The 27,502-nt window shown below is 47.7% G+C and overlaps 1 protein-coding gene across 1 annotated transcript in view; it reads right to left on the bottom strand.

Moving 5' to 3' along the window:
* Positions 1 to 27,502, bottom strand: part of PACS1 (phosphofurin acidic cluster sorting protein 1) — a 550,726-nt gene that overhangs the window by 417,019 nt on the left and 106,205 nt on the right. The window contains exon 5 of the mRNA XM_082271176.1: positions 8,783 to 8,927. Within this exon, the coding sequence (XP_082127302.1) occupies positions 8,783 to 8,927 (145 nt within the window). The remainder of the gene's footprint in view (positions 1 to 8,782; positions 8,928 to 27,502) is intronic.

The following is a 27,502-nucleotide window of genomic DNA, read 5'->3' as shown; positions in this document are numbered from 1 at the left end:
TTACAAGCAGTGTCAGAAGAATTACAACTCCACAGAGGGGTGGGTGCTGTGTCCGTCAATGAACATCAGAGAAATGGATTTTGTGGCAAGTCAAAAAAATTGGATTTTTGTCTTACCATAAAAACCTAGTTTCTGACGTTCATTGACGGACACAGCTCCAGAATCTTTTTGAATATTGGGTTATGCTGCCTCCTACAGGAGTAGGATACAAGGCAGGAAAAAGCTTTACCATGCTTATGGGCAGTTCCAGGGGATATACTCCCACTTTCTGCTATAGGCATTCAGTTTTGTTGCAAGCAGTGTCAGAAGAAAAAAAACCCAACTTAATAGAGGGGTAAGAAAAAATCTAATTTTCTCTTTCGTTCATTGAAAGACACAGCTTCAGAATCTTATTGGCCATTGGGAAGTCCCAAAGCAGTGTCAAACATGAGTGTGGGGAAAAAACACAGCAAATAAAAAATTCCCAAAGGCTAAACCTAGCCAACCAGGTAACATGGAGCTCAGCCAGGAACATCTGGAGCTCACCTGAAAACAATATACCCTCAAAGAGGACTAGGTCCTCTCAAACAGCGGCCTGCAAAACTTTGCAGCCAAAAGCAACATCTACAGATGCCAACACATCTACTTTGTAAAATTTTGTGAAAGTGTGCACAGACGACCAAGAGGCCGCCTTACAAATCTGCATCACTGACGCCTGATGGTGGAAGGCCCAGGAGGTACTAAGCGCCCATGTCGAATGCACCTCAACAGGGAAAGGAGGAACCTGAACCTTGACTAAATAGTCCTGCACTACCGTCTGTCTGAGGGGCCCATGTCCACCCCAAAACCGAGAGGGGGGGGGGGGGGGAACAGCTACTCACCCTATGAAAAAGGCAGGCACCGCTCCAGACAGAACCTCCTCTCTGTCTAAATGGAGGGGCTGTTGGCCAGGAGGAACGCTGCGACGCAGGTCCACCTAGCATGGAGCTGAGATCTGCACCCACTCGCTGGCCAGACTAGGGTGACCACTGGATCTAGATTATCCAGCCTGTCACCCAGTCCAGCAGTTGATTGTAGATCTCACAGAAAAAAAAAAAAAAAACAGGGGGAAAAAAAATAGAAAAATCCATCTAAAAAGGGAAAAATTGCCAGGACCAAAGATTCCAGCAAGGAACTAGGTCCTTACACCTGACTAGGCAGGAAAAGAAACTGAGTACCTATAGCAGAGAGGAGGAGTATACCTCTTGGGAACTGCCCATAGTCAATCTTTTTTTCTGCCTAGTGTCCTACTCCTCTAGGGGGCAGTATAACCAATGGTTAAGAAGATCAGAAGTTGTGTCCGTCAATGAACGAAAGAGAAAAACAACGAACACGGTCAGGTAGACTGCCACATAAACACTCACCAGTCTAGCTTCATGGCCAGGAAGCCCAATCTTCGTCCCACAGGGCCTTCAGGGATCTGACTCCTCTGCAGAGGGATCACTGCCCTGGACCTAAAAAGTACCCTTACAGCAAGGTCACCTGGTACCAAGTACCTTAGAGATCGCTGCCAGCTGACCAGCAACATTACAAGTCGTTCATGCTCTTGCATTCGGGGTTTGGGTACAGGCCCTTTGTTTTTTCAGGCTGTAGGCAAACAATCCGGATGAAGTCCATCTCTACCCCAGCAGAGGAGTGCAGAATAAACCATAAAACAGCACACTAAGCCCACTAAACAAACAGCAGGCATATCTATTATCTTTGCACACTATCTAAAAACTGAGACTTGGCTAAGATAAAAGAGGAGTTATGTCTGGGTGAGGAATTCCTGATGGTTTTTTTTGCCTGTGTCCCTTCACCTAAAAGGGATCAGGATAACCCAAGTAGTCATAAATATGAAGTACCATTGCATTCTGTGATGTATGGCTAAGAAATACCTTTACACCCAGTGACTTACTCCCCAAGGTTTCCCTATTAAATTACTGTTGAAACAAAAAAAAAAAAAAAAAAAACTTACAGCAGAAAGCGGTTTGATTGCCATGAAATGGAAGCAACTATTGAGACAAAAAACTTTGGAATACCCTTTTGTTTGGCTAAATAATTCCACATACAACAACAATACTATACCTCGATCCAGGAAAGGCCTGGAATCAGAATATACAAATTATTAAACAATCTCTCTACACAACTATTTCCAAAAGCACTACTACATGCTGAAGAAGTGCTGAAGAAGTGGAGAAAACCCTAGTCAAAGAGTTAAAGAAAAACTGAAATCTGGAAGCTGTGCAAAAAAAAAAAAAAAATGCAGAGCGCAAAGAACTATTCACCAGTATGGTCTGTGGTCTTCCCCTTCCCTGCAGTTAAACTTTTTCAAATTTTTCACAATATTGACTTTCCTTTTTCAGAATGGTGTCTCTCTATATGGAGGCATCTAGCTTGGTCTAACAGGATTTTCATTTCCCACATCAGAACCTCCAGCAAAGAACAGTGAACACCATAGTAACATCATCAAACCTCACTCTAAATTTTGTACAGCAAGACGTGTGATCACAATAAAATGGAAGCAACCATTTAGAGACCATTCACACCAGATGAATTAGGGTTATACTGTCAGCTATTTCTAGAGCAACCGCAACACGTAGTCAAGGCAAAATAATTGGATTTTTCAAACATACTTGGCACTAAATCCATTTCGTGAAGTACATCACTGGACACAGAGCAGGGTATAACAATTACTATCTGGGTTATGCGCCACCTATAGGTGAATAGACACTAGCAAGCCAAAATCACAGGAAGTCAGCTCTACATAACCCCTCCCATACAGGAATTACCTAGGTTTTGTAGCGGGCAATAAAGAAAAGAGGGTGTCCCATGATGCACTCCAAAAAATTGATTATACAGGCAAGTATCCACTTTTCTTTATCCTACATCATGGGACACTGAGCATGCTAGAATAATTACTATTTGGGATGTCCCAAAGCATTGCCCTCAAGGGGAGGGAGACCGTGATTATGAAGACCGCCATCAGACAAAAGGACCTATACCACTGCTTGCAGCACACTGCAGCCAAATGCAGCATCCGCTTAAAGTCTAATACCCACCTTTAAAATCTAGTGAATGTGTGCACTGAAAACCAGGTAGCAGCCTTGCAAATCTGAGCCATAGAAGCTTGATGACTACCTGCCCATGAGGCACTTACCCTCTTGGTAGAGTGATGCTTTTGACTTCAAACCATAAGCCTGAACAATGACCTGGCGGATCCAATGGGAAATAGTTGATTTTGATGCAGTCTGCCCTTTCCTGGGCACTTCTGGCAGCACAAAGAAATCAGTTATCTAAATCTGAACCGCCATCTTCAGGTAGACTAACAGCTCGTACTACATGGAGAGAATAGAACAACTTCTCCTCTGCAGAATGAGAATTTGGAAAAAAAAGGTTGTGCGATATCTTGATTTAAATGAAAGCTAGAAACTACCTTGGGCAAAACGCCCGGGTGAGGGCGGAACACCACTCTAACCTGGTGTAAGATTAAAAATGGTTTCTCACAAGAAAGAGCCGCCAACTCCGACACCCTCCTAGCCGAGGTCACTGCAATCAAAAAGACCAAATTTTCTTGTAAAAAAAAAAAATCTGAGGAATATGCAGAATGAGCTCAAAAGTTTGCTTCTGTAAGACAGCTAGTACCAGGTTTAAATCCCAAGGGCATAAAGTGGCCTAACTGATGGAACCATACGAATCATCCCTTTTAGAAAGGCCAGAACCAACAAATGCGAAGCAACCAGTCTTTGAAAGAAAATAGATAAGGCTGAAATCTGACCCTTCATCATTCCCAAAGTGAACTTTATTTCTACCCCCAGTAGTAGAAAGGCTAGAATTCTCTCTATGACATATTTGCAGGGATGCCACCAGGAAATGTAAGACTTCCAGATTCTGTAGTAGATGTTCCTAGAGACTGGCTTCCTGGAACTCAGCAGAGTATAAACACCAGATCCAAGACTACTCAATCCTTGAAAACCTGGGCTTCAATAACCAAACTGTCAAATTTAGCGAATGTAACGCACAATGGAATATCAGACCTTAAGATAGCAGGTCCGGACAGAAGTGCTCTAAAACGCGTTACCGCCCCCTAAAGTCACTACGCCCCATGCGGTCCACGAGTGAGGCATGCGTTCCACTGTGGCCTCAGACGACAGGACCTCCCTGATTTGGCTCTACGCATCCATCTTCCTTCTTGCTGCTGGACAGCCAAAGTAGACGGAACCACAGGGACAAGAACGGAACCCTATGTGAGGATGTTCAGACATGCTCGTTTACACTAGGATATTGTAAGCGCTATTAATCTTGTGTGCCAATAAACGTGTTTTAAGCAGCACTTAGAGGCACCTTCTCCTCTCCTTATTCTGCTAGTTGGAGTTGCTTCTACTCTTCAGAATGCTGCCTCAGTGTCAGTGTAGCACCCCCTATATGCCCTTGGATGACACCATCTCAATACCATTGAGGATTGATCGCCTAAACGAAAGTGCCCTATGTTCCATGTACTGTCCTGAATCACCTCCTTTCAGGCATCTGAGAACTGTAGAAGCCTCCCCCCAACCGGTACGAGTGGAGTGGCCCTTCATAAGGTGGATTTAGAGCCTGCTTTGGCAGGCCTCTGGGCCCAGGGCTTTTTCTGCCCTTGTCCTTCAGGTTTGCCTCTAGACCCAGACGTCTGAGGCCATCAAAACTGCCTGGAAGCGGAGGTACTAGGCACAGGGACACTAGAAATCCTAAAAGATGGACGTTTATTATTCTTTCTTTTAACCTGTAGGAGAGCACTCTTCCCCCCTGAAATTTTTTTGGATATACTTATCCAGATCCTCACCAAAAAAAGCGCTCCCCATTAAAGGGAAAACCCGCCAGTAATTTTTTCCAAGGTAATTCCGCAGACCAATTCTTTAGCCACAAGATTCTGTGCATGTGCACAGATAGGAGAGCAAAACATGAAATGTGCTGTATAGAATCTTTAAAGGGCATCCACTGGAAAGCACAAGGTGCGAGGTAAATCCACCAACTCTTCAGCAGACTCCCCTTGAGCAGGGAGATTTAAAGCCACCTCTTCACATCCTCTGTCCATTCCTGTTCCAACGCATGAGGCTCAAAAAAAACAGAGGCAATCATACCGGCTATCTTACCTTCTAGACCAGCTAAAGCTGATGTTAAATCGTCCTTTGAACTTGAAGTAGCTATGAAATGCCTGATAAAGGTAATGGCTCAGATTGGCCAGTCACCACAGGCCTTTCAGGGGAGGCTATCACAGTGGAACCATGACTAAGATCCACCAATCCTGACGGAGGCGCACTTGCACCCCTTCCTGCTTTGCCCCCCCCCCCCCCATTCTGCTTTCGGGAGGACATTGCTTATCCAAGCAACAAAGAATTGAGGTAAAAACCCCTGTGCACTCAATCCCCTATGCCAAGCCGTAATATAGCTTTCAGCAGCTATCACAGCTCAGCTACTCACACCAGATAATGGTGCCTGTCAATGCCTGCATCCATGCACCCACAGTGACTCACGTGCCCAGCAGGAAGCCTGCTCTGTGTCTCATCCAGAACAACTTTCTTAAATAATATGGCCGCCACTGGCCCTCACTGGGCTTGTGCGGCGTGCTACATGCATGCTCGCCATGTGGAGTGCACGTGCGTGCCCCCAAGAGGCCGCATAGCTCCTGATTCTGAGTAGAGGGGGATGGCAGCCGGCCAGAAGGAGGGCTCCACCCACCACCAGATGCAAGACCAGATGAGCAGGCTGGGATTCTATGCCCCACAGCACAATGGAAGCTCCTTATCAAAAATATGTAAGGAATGTAAAACATCCCACAAATGCCACTCAGCATAATCACAGCTTGGACACCTGACACTACTGTCATCTAGTGGGGAAAATAAGCACAGCACTGTGGAAAGTTAACTGCTAACATGCTGGTTCTGGGGTGACAGTGCACAAACATTCCTTCAATGATAAACTTCCCAATCCAGCCACAGAATTCTGCTTATAGCCAGATATCCAACCTTTACCCATCACGGTGGGCCCTGTCTCTAATGGACTTTCAAGGACCGGGTCCCCCCTGTAATTTGGAGTCTACTCCCTTGGACCTGTACAGCACCCTGCCGGAAATATTCTTTGGAACTATTGACCAAGGGTCCCAAACACAGGGTCCAGCACCCAAAGGGTCGCATTAAAAAGGCAAAAACCTTGCTGATTCCTTCATCCAAGGCTCGGCTACCATTCATTTTAGCCTTCAGCAATACAAATGGATCCCATCACAGTCCCTAGAATCCTGGCAGGAACTCTATCCTGGGACCATATCATAGATCACAGAGAGCTTAACAGCCACGACCATTACCTTTAAGACACTGGCAAAAAAACAGGGGTACTTCCTGTATAGGAGGGGTTATATAGAGGGGGACTTCCTGTCTTTTTGGTTTGCCAGTGTTCATTCACCTATAGGTGGTGCATAACCTAGATAGATATTATAGCCTGCTCTGTGTCCCGTCATGGACAAATAGAGAAAACTTGTGTTCAGTGGTGTCAGTTCACTCCTATGATGAAAAAAAAAAAAAAAAGTACTGAAAGCAGTACATTTTTTGGTGCAGCGGTTTGTGATGAGAATTACTGCATCTCAAAGGCTCTGCAGTAAATAGAACTGTATTGAAAGGTAACTCCTGACATTTCAATAATGTTCTGTGGGGAAGGGGGGGGGAGTAAACATGCTAGGTATAATCCTGGACACTGAACTATGCTTTCGGCCGCACGTCCAATTACTGTCCAAATCACTGTAGCCCCAAACTCCGCCACATTTCTAAAGTATGCCCCATCCTAACCAGCACCACCACAAAGCTCCTAAATTCCCTCCTTGGCCATCTCTCACCTCAACTACTGCAACTCCCCCCTCACAGGATCACCATCATGAGAGCTGCTGCCAGCTCTACCTTACCAACTGTTCAGGATCTGCTTCTCCTATCAACTAATCCCTCCACTGGCTTCCGCTCACCCAAGGAATTAAATTCAAAATACTAGCAACAACTTAGAAAGCCATCCACAACTCGGGCCCTCAGCTAAATCACAAACATAGTCTTAAAATACCAACCTAATCATTCTCTTCATTACTCCCAAGACCTCCTGCTCTCTAGCTCCCTAGTCATCTCCTCCCATGCTTGCCTCAAGGACTTCTCACAAGCCTCTCCTATCCTATGGAACTCCTTACCCCTGACCATCTCCTACTCGGTTTTCTTTTAGACGATTCCTGAAAACCCTCCTCTTCAGAGAAGCCTATTCTGCCCCTAACCAACAACTGTACTTTTATTTTCTCCATCAGCTCATCCTCCACAGCTATTACTTTTTGTATCACTTGACCCTCCTTCCTAGATTTTAAACTCTAATGAGCAGGGCCCTCCGATTCCTCCTGTATTGTAGCTGTACTGTTTGCCCTCATGTTGTAAAGCGCTGTGCAAACTGTTAGCGCTATAAACATCTTATATAATAATAAATAGTGCCAAGCACTAGGTTTGGCGCATCAATTTTGGGATATATAAATGTATCAAAGATGTTCAAACTATGGAATACCTTGCTACTCAGTTAACAAATTTCCATAGACATCTAGCACCCTCCTAGGTAGGTGCTAGAGAGGGAGTATTGTTTTGGCTCTGTCTGCCTATTAGAGGAGCAGCAGGCAAATTCTATATTGCTTTTTGCTTAACAGAGAGCAGGATCTGTGAGTTAGGTCTGCTCATGGTGCTCAGTGTATGATTCATCTGGTCTAGGGGAGTGTTTCACACTGGTCCAATAGGGAGGCATATTGGACAGTGGAGAAATCCTGACCAATGGGTACACAGGCTTTGATACAGCCCCAGTGATTGGCACAGACTGCTGTCTCAGTGCATTCCGGGGTGTGGTATAAAAGCCAGGATCACATGTATTCTGGGTCCTTGGCTGCTGAGCAGAGTCCCAGGAGGAGGGTGGCGGCTGCCTCCTCTTCTGTAGCAGCTGGTGTATGGTCACAGGCAGTCGGCCTGGTGAGCCAGAAGGAAGAAGCTGAACCCAGAGGTCCAGGAGAGCTGACTAGAGGGGTTGAGACACTGCAAAAACAGTATCATGAGTACAGGGGGATCGTGTATAAGGGCCTGACCAGAAATCGGGCCACTCCGGAGTAGAGTAGTCAGAGGACGTGTGTCAGCTGATGGAGGGAAAGGGGGTGCTAGGCGAGTACCCTGAAGTGCTAAGCAAGTGTCTATTCAGGAACTTTACCTCAGATTCATCTAGTGGCAAGGTGAAACTGCGGCCCAGCCGCATCTTCAGATAAAGGTCCTCAACACTGTGAATAGTTCAGGTTTTGGAGTATCCCACTCTTCCCTTCTCCCGTCCCGATATAAAATAAAAACAACAAAAACAACAACTCCTAGACTGTTCATTGCCTGAGCCGGAAAGTAAAGTGTTACGTTTCGGCATGCAGTTGCTAACAGTAACCCAGAGGGACCCGAAAAAGGTGAACAATCCAGCAGTCCTCTAGGGGGTAGTGCTACAGACAAATAGAAGAATACCTGGAATTGACTTGGAAGACCTAGAAGCAACAGATTCATATTAACTATGAAACCTTTTTAAAGAAATTACACAGACCAAAATAGGTTTTGGGATACTGGACTCCAAGTTTCGATGTAAGAGAAAAGGAATTTTACAATACTCTTTCAAAGAGCTTCATTACTTTACCATGGCTCATGGTTACAAAAATATAAGGACTAATAAATAAGCATTAAAAACAAAGAAACAAAGATATGAAGTAAATCGGTCATACCAGACAGCTTTGCTTTCGGTCCTTCATGATCAATTGGCTGGCTTGAAAGAGAATGGATGTTGATCTCTGCAACAGGGAAGGAAACATCCTTGGCATGGCTATGAAGAGATAACACAAGACCGCTCTCACTGGGAAACTGTAAAACCTAGGGAAAACAACATGGCATAGAACTGATGAAACAAAAATCAACACAAAGCTCAAAAATGTTTTTCTTCAAGCATTGGCAGGCATTAGGCTAAAAAAGCAGAATGTCTAATCAGTATCAAATATTACAATAACACCAGTTATTCAAGGATGCAGAAGAAATAACACATGAAGAGTTAAAGGGACGAACCAGTGTATTCATGCAAAAGTGTGGCAAACAAGATATATAGCAATAAAACTGTCATTCTTCAGAGAACTTTCAAAGGATAAGTAAGAATTTGACTAGTTGCTATGGAAACATTTCACAATTTTCCTTCTCTTTTGTTATGGAATACTCTTCCTGGAGAGCCAGATTTGACATAAAATATGATTCAACCTCGAAACAAATTTCTATGTCCGTATGAAAAATTTCAAAAATAAGGGGACATTTTTTTTACATGACCCATTTTATTCTTTGTCTGATTTTGAACTACTGTTTTTTCCTTTTAATCTATTTTTTTAATATTTTCTTTACCCGCCAAACAAAGAAAATATATGGACAGCATTACTATAATTGCTTTTATTGACAAATGTAACTTAAGTGACAACCTAGGCGTTCCAAGGACTGAACTGCTTGAGCTACATTCTGCCTTAAGCTTAAACCCGATTGATCCTTAATCAAAAGATCGTCCAGTTATCCTTCTACTGATATTCCCTGAGATCTTAGCCCAGCTAATACCAGAGCCAAAAGTTATGTCAATACCCGAGGGGCCGTGGCTAGTCCGAAGGGCAAAGCCACGAACTGAAAATGTCATTCTTCTGCTGCGAACCCCAGAAACCTTTGAAGAGACCGGAAAAGCGGAACATGCAGGTATGCATCTTTGATGTGCCATTATTTCTGGTCACATGCTCCGCTTTAGGTGTATTGCAATTAACATAAAGCTGAAATGTGTATGTACATAGCTGTGTAGTTCATCTCGGGGGACGTTAGGAGAGAACTCAACAGAGCCCATAGAGCCCCCCCGAAGAACCTTATGACTGAAGACAACATCAGATGAGAAACTTAACAAAAGTGTAAACCAAAGACCAGATGGCAGCTTGTAAAATCATAGAAAAAGAAGCCCAATGCTGAAAAGCCCAGATAGCACTAAATAATATAGTTGAGTGCACTTTTATCGGAAAATGTGGAACCTTGCTGACAAGTCTGACAGATAATAAAAATCCAAATCCACCTGCAATAGTGGAAGGAACCTTTATGACTGACAGAGTGTGCTTGCCCCATGCTACCAGAATGTTGAATTGCAATGGTCTAAAATGAAATTGGGCATATGGAACTGACTTGAATTTATTTTCGTTATTTTGGACTCGTTCAGATTCGGTACTTTTGCAATTCTGATACAGCTGAATCTTAGAATAAACAAAAAAATTATCCAAATTTGGAATGAAAAAAATGACACATGTCTAGCTAGGAAGTCTACTCCTGGTAAGGTCTGCCATTGGGCATACTTAGATGGCCTCCTGCTGAGGGAGCAGTTGGCGCAGGCTCTTTTGGACAAAATGAAGTCCTGGTTTTAAGGCAATTTGGATAGATTCAAAACCTTCAGCAATCTTGGTGGGACCTACTTATTGCCCTAAAGTATCTGGACTAGTGTCTGCCTTTCAGCACTATCAGGGGGACAGGTTTTGGTTTCTATTCCATTTTGACTGTTTGCCTTTCACTCACTGATTAAGAACTTCGTAAGGGAGGTCCAACCATATAGCTTCCCCTGTCCATTCCCCAATGACTCCATGAGATCTAAAATTATTCTCTTTGCACTTGAAGATTCACGGTTTGAAATTTATGGTTTAGATGGGGTTATGGAGGTGCAAGTCCATCTCTCAGCTACTGCATTTTTCAGAAAGGCTGATTCCTTTTTGTCATGATGGGATGGACCCTGAAAGAGCACATAGTCTTCTCAATCCACCATCTTGGGCTTCGGTTCGTTTGTTTGCTAGTGCCAGGGGGCAGTATCACATGAAGGTTGAAGACTTCCCATGTCCCTCAATAGACTAAGAAAAGGATTTTTATGGATGGTCTAGCTCATGTGGTCTTCAAACTGCGGTTGACGGGCTGAATGTGGCCCTTTGCATGCCCCTATTTGGCCCTTGGGGCACCCTTCCACTCAATGATAGGAGGCACGATTCTTCCAACTGATACCAATGATGGGGAACTATTCCTACATCTAACACCAATGGTAGAGCACTTATTCTCCCACTTTTACCACCAATGAGGCACCATTCTGCCCTCTGACACAAACGATGGGACCTTATTCCTCCCCTTTATACAATGGATAGGACCCTATTCCTCCCATATACACCACAGATGAAGCACTATTCCTCCCATTTATATCACCAATGGGGTACTATTCCTCCCTCTGACACCAACGATGGGGCACTATTTCTCTCATTTATACCACCAAAGGAGCACCATTTCTCCTTCTGACACCAACGATTGGACACTATTTCCACCACTAGTACCACCAATAGGGCACTATTCCTACCATTTATACCACGGATGGGGCACTATTCCTGTCAAGGTCTTACCTTGCCTTCCTGTTGGCAGCCATCTTGGATTTGTGCAGACTGCTGTCTTTTATAAGCTCTGTTTGCATCATCACTTGCCTGCTGCCTGGGCATCGCTCAGTGATGATGTTGCACACCTGACAAATGGAAACAATTGACCTCCATGGTCTCTATAGGAAGTGCAGGCTCAACAGAAGTCTCAGGTTTAGGCTCAGGTGGTATTTGGAACCGGGGAGCTAAACGGTACATAGTGCGTGGCCCCTTATGACGGCTCCTTTGCTTCTCCTGTCGCCTTTCATTAAAGCAAACATCCAAGTGGACACAACTCAATAAAACTTTCAAGATCAACTGGGAGATCCTTATAAACCAGTTAAATTTTAATGCCATTTGCAAGTCCTTTGCTGAAGGCTGCACACATGGCATTGGCATTCCAGTTCATCTTTTCAGCCAACGTGAGAAACTCTATAGCGTACTGTGCCATAGTTCTTGTGCCCTGCTGGAAGTCCAAAAAAGAGCATTCAGTGGCTGAGACCCTGCACGGTTGATCAAAGACTGTCCAGAGGGAGGACAGGAAGGACAGGAACTTCTCAGCATCTTGCAGCAATGGATCATTGTGTTCAAGGTATGGGGTGACCCATGCCAAGGCCTTGCCCCTTAGTAAGGATATCACAGAGGTCACGTTCGTGGTAGAAGTGCTAAATGCCTCAGGGTTGTTACGAAACTGTAACGGACACCGATTTAAAAAAACCTCTGCAATTTTCAGTCTCATTCAAAAAAACTTCAGGTAAGGGGATTTTGAGAGGCACAGATGGCACCGCCGGGACAGGTACTGTAGTGGGTGGAGGGCTTGCCTGCAGCAAGGATTTCATCATACAGATGAGCTCGCCTAGCTTAGAGCCCAGCGAAGGCAGATGCGCATCATGGGTACCAAGCAATTGTCCTTGGCGGGTAATAGCCTTCACCAACTCAGCAAGGACCACGGTCATATTGGCCCATTGATGATGTGATGCACCTGAAAAGGCTTCAAAGAAAAGAGTTCAAAGTGGATCTTGGGTTGAGGATAATGCGAAGATGTGGTCAGGCAGGCCAGCTGAGATCTAGACACGAGGTGCAAAGTCGGGATCCAGGAGAGTAGTCATGAGGCAGGCAGATGTCAAGACCTGAACGGACAGAAAAGTTCAAAATCATCAGGCAGAAGAATGGCCAGCAAACAGGCAAGAGTCACAGTGTAAATCCAGCATATACCACAGCGGCAGCTCACACAGGAAAAAAAACAATCAATAGGCCCAGAGCACACGTGTCCGGTATTTAAAGTCTGAGAAAATTGCAGATCTTCTACAGCTGGTAGGCAGGTGGAGCTAAAGTGTCCATAAGGAGAGTTGCACAGATCAGTACAGAAAACATGCAGCAGAAACCAAGTCCTTCCAAAGGCTGAATGGCTAGGTCTGTGCACTTCTACAGGCTTGGAAAGACTAGTTTGTAAATGGATAGAAAAAGGTCTAAAATATACAGGGTTCATACACATTTTCACCAATGAAATTCCATGACTTTTCCATGACTTTTCCATGACTTCACGTAAATATTCATGACCTAATGTTTCATGAAATGTCTATGTATACGTGTTAAATAAGAAGAAAATCTATGTCACACCCAGCATGTGTCACACCCAGCACACCCAAAATGTAGCACAGTAATCTTTTAAGGCCCAAGCGACAGTCATGAGGTGCAGGCAGACTGGTATGGATGGCACAGATCTGATGGTGCACAAATGCGGCACTTACTTTTGGGAGAAAGAACAGTGGTGCTCCTGCTTGCCCAAATAAAGCTGTTCAGGTGGCAGTGAGTCATGAGCGCAAACCTTTAGACTGAGCGGGGGGGGACGTCAATGCAGAGTGACCAGCGTGCCCCCAATCAATTGCAGAGTGCCACAGCAATGCCCCAATCAATTGCAGAGTGCCACAGCAATGCCCCCAATAAATTGCAGAGTGCCACAGCAATGCCCCCAATAAATTGCAGAGTGCCACAGCAATGCTCCCAATAAATTGCAGAGTGCCCACAGCAATGCCCCCAATAAATTGCAGAGTGCCCACAGCAATGCCCCCAATAAATTGCAGAGTGGCACAGCAATGCCCCCAATAAATTGCAGAGTGCCACAGCAATGCCCCCAATAGATTGCAGAGTGCCCACAGCAATGCCCCCAATAAATTGCAGAGTGCCACAGCAATGCCCCCAATAAATTGCAGAGTGCCCACAGCAATGCCCCCAATAAATTGTAGAGTGCACAGCAATGCCCCCAATAAATTGCAGAGTGCACAGCAATGCCCCCAATAAATTGCAGAGTGCACAGCAATGCCCCCAATCAATTGCAGAGTGGCACAGCAATGCCCCCAATAAATTGCAGAGTGGCACAGCAATGCCCCCAATAAATTGCAGAGTGGCACAGCAATGCCCCCAATAAATTGCAGAGTGCCCACAGCAATGCCCCCAATAAATTGCAGAGTGCCCACAGCAATGCCCCCAATAAATTGCAGAGTGGCACAGCAATGCCCCCAATAAATTGCAGAGTGCCCACAGCAATGCCCCCAATCAATTGCAGAGTGCCCACAGCAATGCCCCCAATAAATTGCAGAGTGGCACAGCAATGCCCCCAATAAATTGCAGAGTGCCCACAGCATTGCACCCAAAAAATGCAGAGTGCCCACAGCAATGCCCCAAATAAATTGCAGAGTGCCACAGCAATGCCCCCAATAAATGCAGAGTGCCCACAGCATTGCCCCCAATAAATTGCAGAGTGCCCACAGCAATGCCCCCAATCAATGACCAGCCGTGACATGGCCCCCCCCCCCCCGCGACCCCGTGCACTTACCTCACGGACAGTCACAGTCACTCTTCAGTCCCCGGCTTCCCGCGTCTCCGTCCTCCCGAGTCCCGGCGCCTCCTCCTCGGCCAATGGCATGAAGTTGGCCTTTCGGCCAATCAGGAAGTGGGAGGACCCGCTCCCTGATTGGCCAGGAGGAGGATCCGCATGACAATAGCGAATTTTCATTCGCTATTGTCACACAATGGGCGTGCTCTCGGGGTGCACGCTCTGCTCCCTTGCCGCCCCGTCTGCGGCTGCGCCGTCTAACTAGGTGCTTGCGCGGGACGTAATTTACACTGCGCGTCCGCGCACGCGCGCACCTTAAAGGGAACACTGCCAATGACAGGCAGCAGGGAGGGCCGGGCCGCGGTTTGCCTGTATGTGACTGGCCAGCAGCAGCAAACCAATCACAGGCAGCGGCCCACCCTCCAGTGACGCTTCCGCCGCCTGTGATTGGTTTGCTGCTGCTGGCCAGTCACATACAGGCAAACCGCGGCCCGGCCCTCCCCGCTGCCAGCGATTGGTGCTTGGTGTATGATCTACTCCTCGGCTGCTGCGGACCCGGAAATGTGCACAAGCATAAAATAAAATAATTATACATTAATTCGCAATAAAATAGTTTTAAGCATCCGCTCCCCCCGCCGCTGCCCGCCGCTCCCCCCCCCCCCCCCCCGCTCCTCCCCAGATTTCCATGACTTTTCCAAAACATTTGTAAAATCGTACTTTTCCATGACCTTTCCAGGCCTGGAAAGTGTCATCTCAGAATTCCATAACTTTTCCAGGTTTTTAATGACCGTACGAACCCTGAATATAGAATTTATAGGAGTAGTGGTTAATGATTCTTACTCTGAATGGTCTAAGGTTATCAGTGGTTCAGTGTAGGGATCCTTACTGTATAAATGATATAGGGTCTGGTATTAAAAGTACCATTTCAGTCCTTGCAGACAACACCAAGCTATGCAATGGAATAACTTCCTTACAGGAGGTCTTCAGCTTACAAGCCAAGCTCAATGCACTGTTTCATTGGGCACCTATGTGGCACAAAGGGTTTAATGTTGATAAATGTAAAGTTATGCATTTGGGGGGGGCTAACATGCATGCATCATACACACTGGGGGGGGGGGGGGGGATACAGCTGGGAGAATCCATAGTGGAGAAGGCTCTGGATGTTCTGGTACATTATAAGCTTAACAGCATGCATTACGAAGCTGCAAAGCAAGCAAAGTCCTTTCTTGTATTAACAGAGGCATGGACTCCAGAGAGAGATATTTTTCCCCCCCTGAACAAATCATTACTAAGACCTCATCTGGAATATGCAGTTCAGTTTTGGGCTCCAGTTCTCAAAAAGGATATCGGGGAAATGGAGAGAGTGCAGAGAAGGGCAACCAAACTGATAAGAGGCATAGAGGAGCTCAGCTATGAGAAAAGATTAGAGGAACTGAAATTATTCTCTCCTGAGAAGAGGAGATTAAGGGGGGATATAATCATTATGTATAAATACATAAGGGGTCCGTATAGTGAACTTGGTGTTGAGTTATTCACTTTAAGGTCAACACAGAGGACAAGGGGGCACTCTTTACGTCTAGTGGAAAAGCGATTTGGTCTCCAAATACAGAAAGGTTTCTTCACAGTAAGAGCTGTAAAAATAAGGAATAGACTTCCCCCAGAGGTGGTTCTGGCCAGCTCAGTAGATTGCTTTAAAAAAGGCCTGGATTCTTTCCTAGGTGTATTTATTTATTTCAGGTACTTATATAGCACTGTCAATTTACATATACATTGTACATTCACATCAGTCCCTGCCCTCAAGGAGATTACAATCTAAGGTCTCTAACTCACATACATACACAGTAGGGCCAATTTTTTTTTTTATATATACAGGATCCAATTAACCTACCAGCATGTCTTTGGAGTATGGGAGGAAACCGGAGTACCCGGAGGAAACCCACACAGGCACAGGGAGAACATGCAAACTTCAGGCAGGTAGTGTCGTGGTTGGGATTCGAACCAGCGACCCTCTTGCTGCTAGGTGAAAGTGCTAACCACTACACCACTGTGCCGCCGTTTTAATAACTGTATAAATTATATAGGGTCTGGGATTAAAAGTACCATTTAAGTCCTTGCAGACAACACCAAGCTATGCATATGCAATGGAATAATATAGGTAAAGTTGATCCAGGGAATATCCGATTGCCTCCTATGGGGATCAGGAAGGAATTTTTTCCCTGCTGTAGCAAAATGGATCATGCTTTTAATTTTTAATTTTATTAGATCTTTTCATGTACAGCTTATATAACACTGTATATTTGCTGTCCCCTCAAGATAACTCAACACAGAGCCCTTAATGTCTAAACCCATGGCAACAAAAGTTAGTACACCCCTATGTGAAAATGTCCAAATTGGGCCCAATTAGCCATTTTCTGTCGTCCCAGAAGGAAGCCTCTTCTAAAGATGATGCACAAGAAAGCCTGCAAACAGTTTCCTGAAGACATAGGACATGGATTACTAGAGCCATGTCCTGTGGTCTGATGAGAACAAAAAAAAACCTATTTGGTTCAGATGGTGTCAAGCATGTGTGGTGGCAAGCAGGTGAGGAGTACAAAGACAAGTGTGTCTTGCCTACAGTCAAGCATGGTGATGGGAGTGTCATGGTCTGGAGCTGCATGAGTTCTGCGGGCACTGGGGAGCTACAGTTCATTGAGGGAACCATGAATGCCAACATGTACTGTTACATACTGAAGCAGAGCATGATCCCCTCCTTTCGGAGACTGGGCCGCAGGGCAGTATTCCAACGACCCCAAACACACCTCCAAGATGACCACTGCTTTGCTAAAGAAGCTGAGGGTAAAGGTGATGGACTGGCCAAGCATGTCTCCAGACTTAAACCCTATTGAGCATCCTCAAACAGAAGGTGGAGGAGCGCAAGGTATCTAACATCCACCAGCTCAGTGAGGTCGTCATGGGAGGAGTGGAAGAGGACTCCAGTGGCAACCTGTGAAGCTCTGGTGAACTCCATGCCCAAGAGGGTTAAGGCATTTCTGGAAACTAATGGTGGCCACACAAAATTTTGAAAATTTGGGCCCAATTTAGACATTTGCACTTAGGGGTGTACTCACTTTTGTTGCCAGAGGTTTAGACATTAATGGCTGTGTGTGTTATTTTGAGGGGACAACAAAATTACACTGTTATACAAGCTGTACACTCACTATTTTACTATTTACATTGTAGCAAAGTGTCATTTCTTCAGTGTTGTCACATGAAAACATATAATAAAATATTTACAAAAATGTGAGAGGTGTACTCATTTTTGTGAGATACTGTATGTATTAACTGTTGGCTTGCAGTTATTTGCCCTTGTATTTGTGCTTCAAGGTGCATCACTGCTAGCAGTCTTCTGTTCTATGTGTTCCTCTGTGCCTGACCTGGCTTGGCTTACGACTTGCCTGGCTCTCAATTCCACATCAGCAGATGACCCGAGATCGGCAGACGACCCGCCTCGGGACTCAACCCGGCTTGGATATCTACCCGCTTCTAGACTTGATCCCGGGTGTTCCAGATTTCGCTCCTCACTCTTGCTGTGCGTTTATGGTTGTTGCTCTAATAAACTGCTTTATTTTACTTGCATATTCCTGTGGTCTGGTTTCCTGGCACCCTGACAATTCCTTCCTCCGATACCAATGATGGGGCACCATTTCTCTCGCTGACACCAATGGGGCACTATTCCTCCCATTTATGCCAACGATGAGGCAATATTACTAATATTTTTAACGCCATTGGGAACTATTCCTCCCATTTCTACCACCAATGGGGCAGTATTTCTCCCACTATTACCATCAATGGGCAAATGTCCTCCCTTTTATACCACTGATGGGGCACTACTTCTCTCACTAATACCCCCGATGGGGCACTATTCCTCCCATTTGTACCACTAATGGGGCACTATTCCTCCCACTGATGCCAATGATGGGGCACTATTTCTCCCATATATAGCACCAATGGGGCACTAATCCACCCTCTGGCACCAATCATGGGGCACTATTTCCCCCATTAATACCACTAACAGGGCACTATTCCTCCCATTTATACCACCGATGGGGCACTATTCATCCCTCTGAGACCAACAATGGGGGACTATTCTTTCCACTGATACCACCGATGGGGCACTATTCTTCCCCACTGACACAAATGATGGGGCACTATTTCTCCCAATTTTACCACCAATGGGACACTATTCCTTCCAACAATATCAACAATGGTGAACTATTCTCTTTCTTCTTCTGACCTCAGACGCTATATAAAATTCTTTATACTCCCAATGACCACCAAACTGGAGACATTTTCTACTCCCACGTCTAGAGGTAATTCTGCATTAGGTGATCTAGATTCAACAGATTCTACATTAAATTGATAATTGTGACTGTAACGGATCATTGTACCCCAGCTGGGCACATCCGCCGGACCTGTGTCTCCTGTCCTACAAACGCACCCACAGCCTGCGGAGAAGCCATATCCAGCCCTTAATCCCTCAATCACGAGACAATCCACACAGGTGTTGAGGGTTAAACATGCAGAGCTTAAACTGTTTATTACATTCCAAGACACAGTTTTACACACAGTTAGGGAAACTCCCTTTAGCCTTGCCACAGCGGGGGAAGGGGACAAGGAACAAGCCAATGGGAACTGAACATTTGTACATTGAAACAGTCTCTTAATACACACCCCCTGCGGAGAGATGTCTCCAGCTCAGACCATTGTCCACACAATTAGACACAGAAACAGGAGGGGGGGGGGGGTGGGTTGTAACATTACATTACATTAACTCAATGCCATGAGTCAGTTGTTCAGAGGATGAATAAAGGGAAAATAAAATGCAATGTCCCAAACTCATAAGAAAATGACACAAAGGGGTTTACAATCCAGGGACAGGGTGATCCGTCACCCATAGTGACGGCTAGTATCGTCACATCTCTTCCCCCCAAAGGTAGACTAATCCAGGTACTAGACCTCCAACTGGTCTGTGCCTGAGTTAGCAGGGTAACAAGTCCCAAAGAGTCAATGTCTGTTTGCCTGGATAATTCGTCGGCGTTGCCGTTTTGCTTCCCCGGGCAGTAGTGGATGGTAAAGTTAAAAGGCTGCAGCGCCAAACTCCAGTATCTTCTGGCCCATAGTCTGTCAGTAGGAGGCTTGCGCACAGTCCCCTCCAAAACACACAGTGACAGTGGGTTCTGTCACATTTCTCCCCTTTTAAAAACAGACTAACGAGGTTCCTGACCCTCAACTGGTCTGGACCTGCGTTAGTCACAAACTTCCACCCAAGGCAACCAGGAAAAGTAAAAGTACGACTCTGACGCTGGGGAGCAAAATTGCACATAGGGTCTCCCATGAATAAAAACCACCGCTGCAGAGGGGGAACAACTGTCTGCACTCCTCTGATCCGGGGCTGGGTTGCAGATATTGGGGGGAGCTGAATAATCCTCTGCCCTGATGCCAGCGCTTCCGCTGGTAGGGAATGTAGGCTAGTAGGGCTATGCATTTGAGGAGAAAAAGGTACTTGCTTTTCTCCTGGTGTAGTTACCAGCCACTGAGAAGGTATCTTGCAGGGACTGTCTCCCGGATTCTTCATCTCTGGTTCTGATGCTGGGCAGAGACCATCAGCGCTCTCTCCTGTAGCCAGCGCTTCTGCCGGGGGGATAAACACTGGGGTAGTGTCCAATTGTTGGGGAGGGAGAATTGCTTCCTCTACTCCCGGTGGGGATATCTGCTGTTGGGAAAACAGCTCACGCAGATCCGCTCTCAAACTCTCCGGATCCAACTCTTTTTCTGATGCTGGGCAGATGCCAGGGGCACTCTGCCCTGTAGCCAGTGCTTCTGCTGGGGCGATAAACACTGGGGTAGTGTCCAAGTGCTGGGGAAACGGCTCACTGAGGTCATCCCTCGGACTCCCTGGATCTACCTCTGAGGGTGGGCAGAGGCCAGCGGCACTCTGCCCCGTAGCCAGCGCTTCTGCTGGGGGGATAACCACTGGGGTAGTGTCCAAGTGCTGGGGAAACGGCTCACTGAGGTCATCCCTCAGACTCCCTGGATCTACCTCTGAGGGTGGGCAGAGGCCAGCGGCACTCTGCCCCGTAGCCAGCGCTTCTGCTGGGGGGATGAACATTGGGGTAGTGTCCAATTGTTGGGGAGGGAGAATTGCTTCCTCTACTCCCGCTGGGGATATCTGCTGTTGGGAAAACAGCTCCCGCAGATCCTCTCTCAGACTCTCCGGATCCAACTCTTTTTCTGATGCTGGGCAGATGCCAGGGGCACTCTGCCCTGCAGTCAGCGCTTCTGCTGGGGCACCAGATGAGATACTCTGGACTTGCTGCTGATCACCATTTCCCAGCCTTCCAGCGCCTGTCTCAACTCCCCCTTCTGAGACCTTCATGCTATTAGCTTGTCTCACTGCCTGGGGGAGCTCCGGTGAGTTCCGGAATTCGAGCGCTCGCAGTGCCCTCTGTATCATCGCTGCTTCTTCCATTGCAGTTAGTACGGGAAAACGCAGGGTCACCCCTGGCCCCATTTGCTTCTCATCTTCGTGACTGTCTGCTATTTCTCTCGGACAGTCCCAGGCAACGGGAGCCATGCCAGGCTGCTGATCACCGTCAAACAGCCGCTTGTAGGCAATCTCGAGCTCCCATTCCTGCTCAACCAGGAACTCCAATTCCTCCAGGTCACACGCCTCGTCGGGGAGGTCCAGCACCTCATCTCGGAAATCCAGAATGTGTTCCAGCCGCCACTCCTCATCGCTCCCAAAGTCTGGGTCTCCATACATTTTTTGATGGAGCAGCCCCACGCCGCCATAGCCAACGCCTTCTGTCGGGCTGCCATCTGCTATACCTGGCCACAGTTGAGGCGCGAACCACCGAAGGGCTCTGTAGCTGGCGTCCAGCCTCATTTCCTCCTGGACCAATCTTCCGAGCTCCGTCTTCCCCTCATCTCGCAGTCGTTCCCTCAGGAACACCTCTCGCGCACGGTACTGCGTCCGGTACATCTCTGTGGAGGAGGGAAGGATCTTCCCCTGATGGTGCCGCTCGTGGCTTAGCGCCTCATGCCAGAGTTGCCGGCGGATCACATCCTCCCAGCCGAGCCTGGTATGCTCTGTCGCTGGTCCCCGATGGTGCTTCCGCATGCCTTGCAGCCTCCTCCCGAACTCCGCTCTCATGCTGGCTGGTCCCTGTATCACTCCTCGGCAGCTGCCCAGATCTTGAATCCTGGTGGTGGTTTGGATGTCCTGGACTGCAGGAGACATCCCACTGCTGCCAACCAATGTAACGGATCTTTGTACCCCAGCTGGGCACATCCGCCGGACCTGTGTCTCCTGTCCTACAAATGCACCCACAGCCTGCGGAGAAGCCATATCCAGCCCTTAATCCCTCAATCACGAGACAATCCACACAGGGTTAAACATGCAGAGCTTAAACTGAACTGTTTATTACATTCCAAGACACAGTTTTACACACAGTTAGGGAAACTCCCTTTAGCCTTGCCACAGCGGGGGAAGGGGACAAGGAACAAGCCAATGGGAACTGAACATTTGTACATTGAAACAGTCTCTTAATACACACCCCCTGCGGAGAGATGTCTCCAGCTCAGACCATTGTCCACACAATTAGACACAGAAAAAGGAGGGGGGGGGGTGGGTTGTAACATTACATTACATTAACTCAATGCCATGAGTCAGTTGTTCAGAGGATGAATAAAGGGAAAATAAAATGCAATGTCCCAAACTCATAAGAAAATGACACAAAAGGGGTTTACAATCCAGGGACAGGGTGATCCGTCACCCATAGTGACGGCTAGTATCGTCACATCTCTTCCCCCCAAAGGTAGACTAATCCAGGTACTAGACCTCCAACTGGTCTGTGTTAGCCGGGTAACAAGTCCCAAAGAGTCAATGTCTGTTTGCCTGGATAATTCGTCGCCGTTGCCGTTTTGCTTCCCCGGGCAGTAGTGGATGGTAAAGTCAAAAGGCTGCAGCGCCAAACTCCAGTATCTTCTGGCCCATAGTCTGTCAGTAGGAGGCTTGCGCACAGTCCCCTCCAAAACACACAGTGACAGTGGGTTCTGTCACAGTGACTATTCAATACAATATGACAGCTGAACTCAAAATATTGTACACACCAATATAAACAAACATTATAAAGAAATATTGTTGTGCTGTCTAGATGTGCATCAAAACAAAATATCTGAAAAAATAGAATTTTTCTAAGATCTTACAGTAAAATTATTTTCTCTGAGTCCTCTGACAGTCACCGCCCACTCATACAGTCTTCGCTACTGGCATGTCCCAAAGCAGTGTAGATGTGAGGGGTGGGAAACGTAACCGTCTCAAAGGCAACGCAGCACCTAGGTCAGAGAAAAGAACCTTATCTGACCAGAAAGGTAACAAACTGGGTAACAGGAAAGCTCAACAGGAGCGACAAACCCAGTAAAGCAAAATAACCAAGAAGGAAAAAACCCAACAGGAGGGGACAGGCTAGAAAATGCCATGTTTCCCCTAAGGCACTGCAGCACTCAGAACTTTGCGGCCAAAGGAGGCATCTGACGATGCCAAAATATCAAGATTGTAAAATTTTTTGTAAAGGTGTGCACGGACGACCAGGTCGCCACGTTGCACACCTGGGACACCGACGCCTGATGGCGAAAAGCCCAAGACGCAACCACCGCACTGGTAGAGAGCGCCGTAACAGGGAAGGGCGGAACCCGTTCCCTAAATGAATAAGCCTGTACAATCGTCTGTCTGATCCATTTAGAAATGGTTGCCGCAGACGCAGCCATACCCTTCCGAGGTCCCTCAGGAAGGACAAAAAGAGAATCCGACTTTTTGAAGGACTCAGTATACGACAGGTAAACCCTGATCGCCCGGACTACATCCAAGGAATGCAAGGCAAACTCCTTAGGATGCTTAGGATTCACACACAGCGAAGGCAAGACAATGTCCTCATTGAGATGGAAAGCCGAAACCACCTTTGGAAGGAAAGATTGATGAGGTGACAAGACCACCTTATCCCTATGAACAACCAGGTAGGGAGAGCGGCAAGATAAGGCCGCCAACTTTAACACTTCTGCGAGCAGATGTGATCGCCACCAGAAAAGCGACCTTCCGTGACAGTGCAGGCAGAGGAATCTCCCTGATGTTCTCAAATGGAGGACGTTGCAAAATGGACAAAACCAAATTCAAGTCCCAAGAAAGCAAGGGGGAGCCAGATGACGTACCCCTAGAATAAAGGTGCGGATCAAGGAATTTGACGCCAAGTGGCGCTGGAAAGGAATGGCCAGTGCAGATAACCAACCCTTAATAGTGGTCAGTGCAAGACGCTGGTCCACACCAGATTGCAGGAATGCCAACACCCTCGCCACCGAAAAGGAGCGAGAATGGAAACCCTGCGACTCGCACCAGGCGAAATAAGCCTTCCAGGTACGATAATAAATCTTACCGGACGAGGCCTTCCTTGCCTTAAGGTAGGAATGACTGCCGACGAGAGACCCCGATCTCTCAAGACCTGGCTTTCAACAGCCACGCCGTTAAAGCCAGCAACTGTAAAGCAGGATGGAAGATCGGCCCCTGAGACAGCAGATCGTCCCGTAGTGGGAGCCGCCAAGGAGGCTCGACGACCAGTTGCATGATGTCCGCATACCAAGACCGGCGCGGCCAGACTGAGGCCACCAGAATCACCAACCTTGGTTCCGAGACCAACCTGCGCAGGAACCTGAATCGGGGGAAGGCATAAATCAGACGATACTGAGTCCAAGGCACCACCAGCGCGTCCGAGGCATCTGCCAGAGGATCGCGTGTTCTTGCCACGAACCTTCCCACCTTGTAGAGACGAGACGCGAACAGATCCAAGTCTGGGGATCCCCATCGCGCACACAGCATCTGAAACACCTCCGGGTGTAGGGACCATTCTCCCTGGTCCAGGGTCTGACGGCTCAGATAGTCGGCCTGCGAGTTCTCCACACCTGGAATGTGAACTGCCGAAAGTGCAGAGACCCGCGTTTCGGCCACTTCCTTGGCCGCCCGGGCACTCCTAGTGCCCCCTTAGTGATCTGACCAACGGATCAAACCTAGTCTGATCGCTCTCAGTTCCAAGACACTCATCGGTAGAGAGGAGTCCTCCTCCGACCAAGTGCCCTGGGCAGATAAATTGCCCAGAACGCCACACCAGCCCGACCGGCTGGCGTCCCTGGCGACCATCGTCCAGAGCAACGGCCGGAAGGATTTTCCTTTCCGTTAGAGCCGGAGACTGGAGCCACCACATTAGATCCGTTCTGACCTCGTTCTGTAGAGTCCGGGGTTTGTCCTCCGGCAGGAAGACTTTTGCCTGGGCGGAGTCCAGAATCATCCCCAGGTAAGGGAGGCGAACAGAAGGAGACAATGTCGACTTCCGAAAATTGATTGTCCATCCGAACTCCTCGAGCATCTGAACTCCAAGGATGGCAATCCCCTGCACCCACAACAGGGCCAGGACAGGAGCCAACACTTTGGTAAACACCCTTGGAGCCGATGCGAGACCGAAAAGGCAACGCCACAAACTGACAGTGCTCCACTGCTATTGCGAATCGGAGGTACCTCTGATGACCTTTTGGAAACCGGGATATGTAAACACGCATCCTTGAGGTCAATGGAAGCCGGGAAAAACTCCCGGGCTCAGGGAGACCACCACCGATCGGAGGGATTCCATGGGGAACTTTTGAACCCGCAGGAAGCAGTTCAGAAAACAGTAACTCCAGAATTGGACGCACCTTGCCCTCCTTTCTGGGCACCGTGAACAGATTCGAGTAGAAACCCCCGAAACCTGCCCCGATGTGGCCCCGGGACGATCACCCCCTGGGCGAGGAGATCCTGGAAACGATCTGGGGTCAAAAGAAGATTTGAGGCCAAAACAGCCTGCCCACACCCGAAATGGCAGCCCCGCGGTTTTACACCGCTACGGCCCCAACACACGTCTGTACCACCAAAACGAAGCATCACAAGGGACTCAGGGACCCCCGCAAACCCCCCACACCGCGGCAGCACCGCTATAGCGCCCCCGCAGGGACCGTGAGGGACACCCGGGAACCATACATACAGACATGAGGGGGATATCACAGACTTCACATAGGCTGTCATCCCCATAACAGAGGCCCCGCATACACCCCCCTGACAGAAAATGCCATAGACAGAGGGGTAGCATGGTACTCACCGATCCCGCGAAAAACGTGGGTGCCGCTCTGAGACGGGAAGCCTCCCACTTTGGGTGGGGGTGCCGTCAGCCGAACAGGACGCTAGCAACACACGGCGTACTGCAGTTGAGACATCCTAGCGAAGTAGCCACTCCGCAGGCTTTGTCCCTGAGGACAGGGACAGGTCGTTTGCGAGGCCTGGGCGTACGCATAGCCTGCTAACGCTCAATGGCAGGCTGGGATTCTGTAAGGCTCTAGTACAACCAGTGCGATTCCCAGCTCCGCAAACGCTGTAGTCTCAGAAGTCTGACTAACTAAGCGCATTAGCAAATAAAAAGCTATTAGTGTAAAGAAAAAACACTTTGCAGAAATAAAAATTAAGAATCAGAAGAAAAGGCTGAGACTGCAGCCCCAGCCAAGGGAAGCCTGCCTACGCCTAACTAGGCAAAAAACAAACTGAATTGGGAATGCTGCTAGCAGGGGGGTATTGGACCAGAGGGACAGCCCCCTATAGGTGGGTCTATGCAAAGTTTTGTGAATGTTTCTAACAAAATCTTCTGCCTAGCTTACTCCTGTGGATAAGGCCAATACCCAGTGGTGAACACTGTATGAGTGGGCGGCGACTGTCAGAGGACGTAAGAGAAATATACAATTTCATCTATAATAATAAAATGCAAGTGTCTCTGCGTCCAGTGTCCCTGTGACCGTGGGATTGCGCTACTGCGCATGTGCCCCACGGACAGCCATTGGGATGCAGAGAGACTTCGGGCGACCAGCCGGCGCTGGGTGGACGTGTACAGGAGCGGATCCCCGCCCACCTTTCAGCATCCTATTCAGTATTGGCTGGCGTTCCGATCCAACTGGGAAAGGAGAAGTACTTCACCTCGGTGGCGGAGAAGAGAGCGGCTCCCGAGGAAGAGGCCTGTTGGATGATGCCTCAAAGGCATTATCCGACATGACAGAGGCATCATCCGACAGGCCTCTTCCTCCGGAGCCGCGCTCTTCTCCGCCACCGAGGTGAAGTACTTCTCCTTCCCCAGCTAGATCGGAACGCCAGCCAATCCTGAATAGGATGCTGAAAGGTGGGCGGGGATCCACTTCTGTACACGCCCACCCAGTGCTATGTCGGATAATGCCTTCCTTCGGATAGTGCATCCGACAGACTGCGCATGCGCGGTAAATGACGTCACTCCAGCTGACTGCTCCGCTCAGCTGATCTCAACCGGAAATGACGTAGGTAGGGAAATCTGATAGAACACCGGGCGAAACTGTTGAAGCGGCGGGTGTGCGCAGGCACGCGGCGGATGTGCGCTCGCGTGGACTTACTGCTAAGCGGCAGCGGGCGTTACAAGTGGTGGCGGGCGAGCGATGTCACGCGAGAGCCGCTCGGTCAGCTGTGCGCGTGTCCCCGATGTTGCTAGGGCAACAGGGACGCTATGCGCAGAGCTGGCTAAGTCATGCGGCTCTCGCATTGTTAGTAAAAAAAGAACGAGATAAGCGAGAGCTGCTCAGTCAGCTCTGCGCATGTCCCCGACGTTGCTAGGGCAACAGGGACGCAGAGCTGACAGAGGCTCTCGCTTCACTGGAACAAGTCTGTTTTTTACAAATGTTTGACCACATATGTTCTAGCGCCCGTTAATTTAATGGGCTTAATGTCTAGTACATATATAAAAGTGCAAAGTGAAAATAATATTCATATCAAAACATAATCAAATCTTTTTTACTGATTATTGTGCAGTGAGGTCTGCCCCTTCCACTTTTTTGAGCACATCATGTCACATGCCTGTGAAAACATTATCGCTTAACATTTCTAAGTAGATAAGGAGATGCATTTAAGTGGTTGAGCTTTGAGTTGCCTGCTCAAGGAGGGTAAGCAGCTGATTCTTATCTATGGGAGTGGAGCACTCTTCAGGTGACTTAGCAAGGAGGTCACTATGGACTTCTAAAGTGGAATCTCATATTTCCTTGTATACATT

Source organism: Pelophylax lessonae (genome assembly GCF_965119305.1).
Source record: "Pelophylax lessonae genome assembly, chromosome: 10".
In the NCBI taxonomy this organism is placed as follows: domain Eukaryota; kingdom Metazoa; phylum Chordata; class Amphibia; order Anura; family Ranidae; genus Pelophylax; species Pelophylax lessonae.
This window is presented reverse-complemented; position numbering and strand designations above follow the sequence as displayed.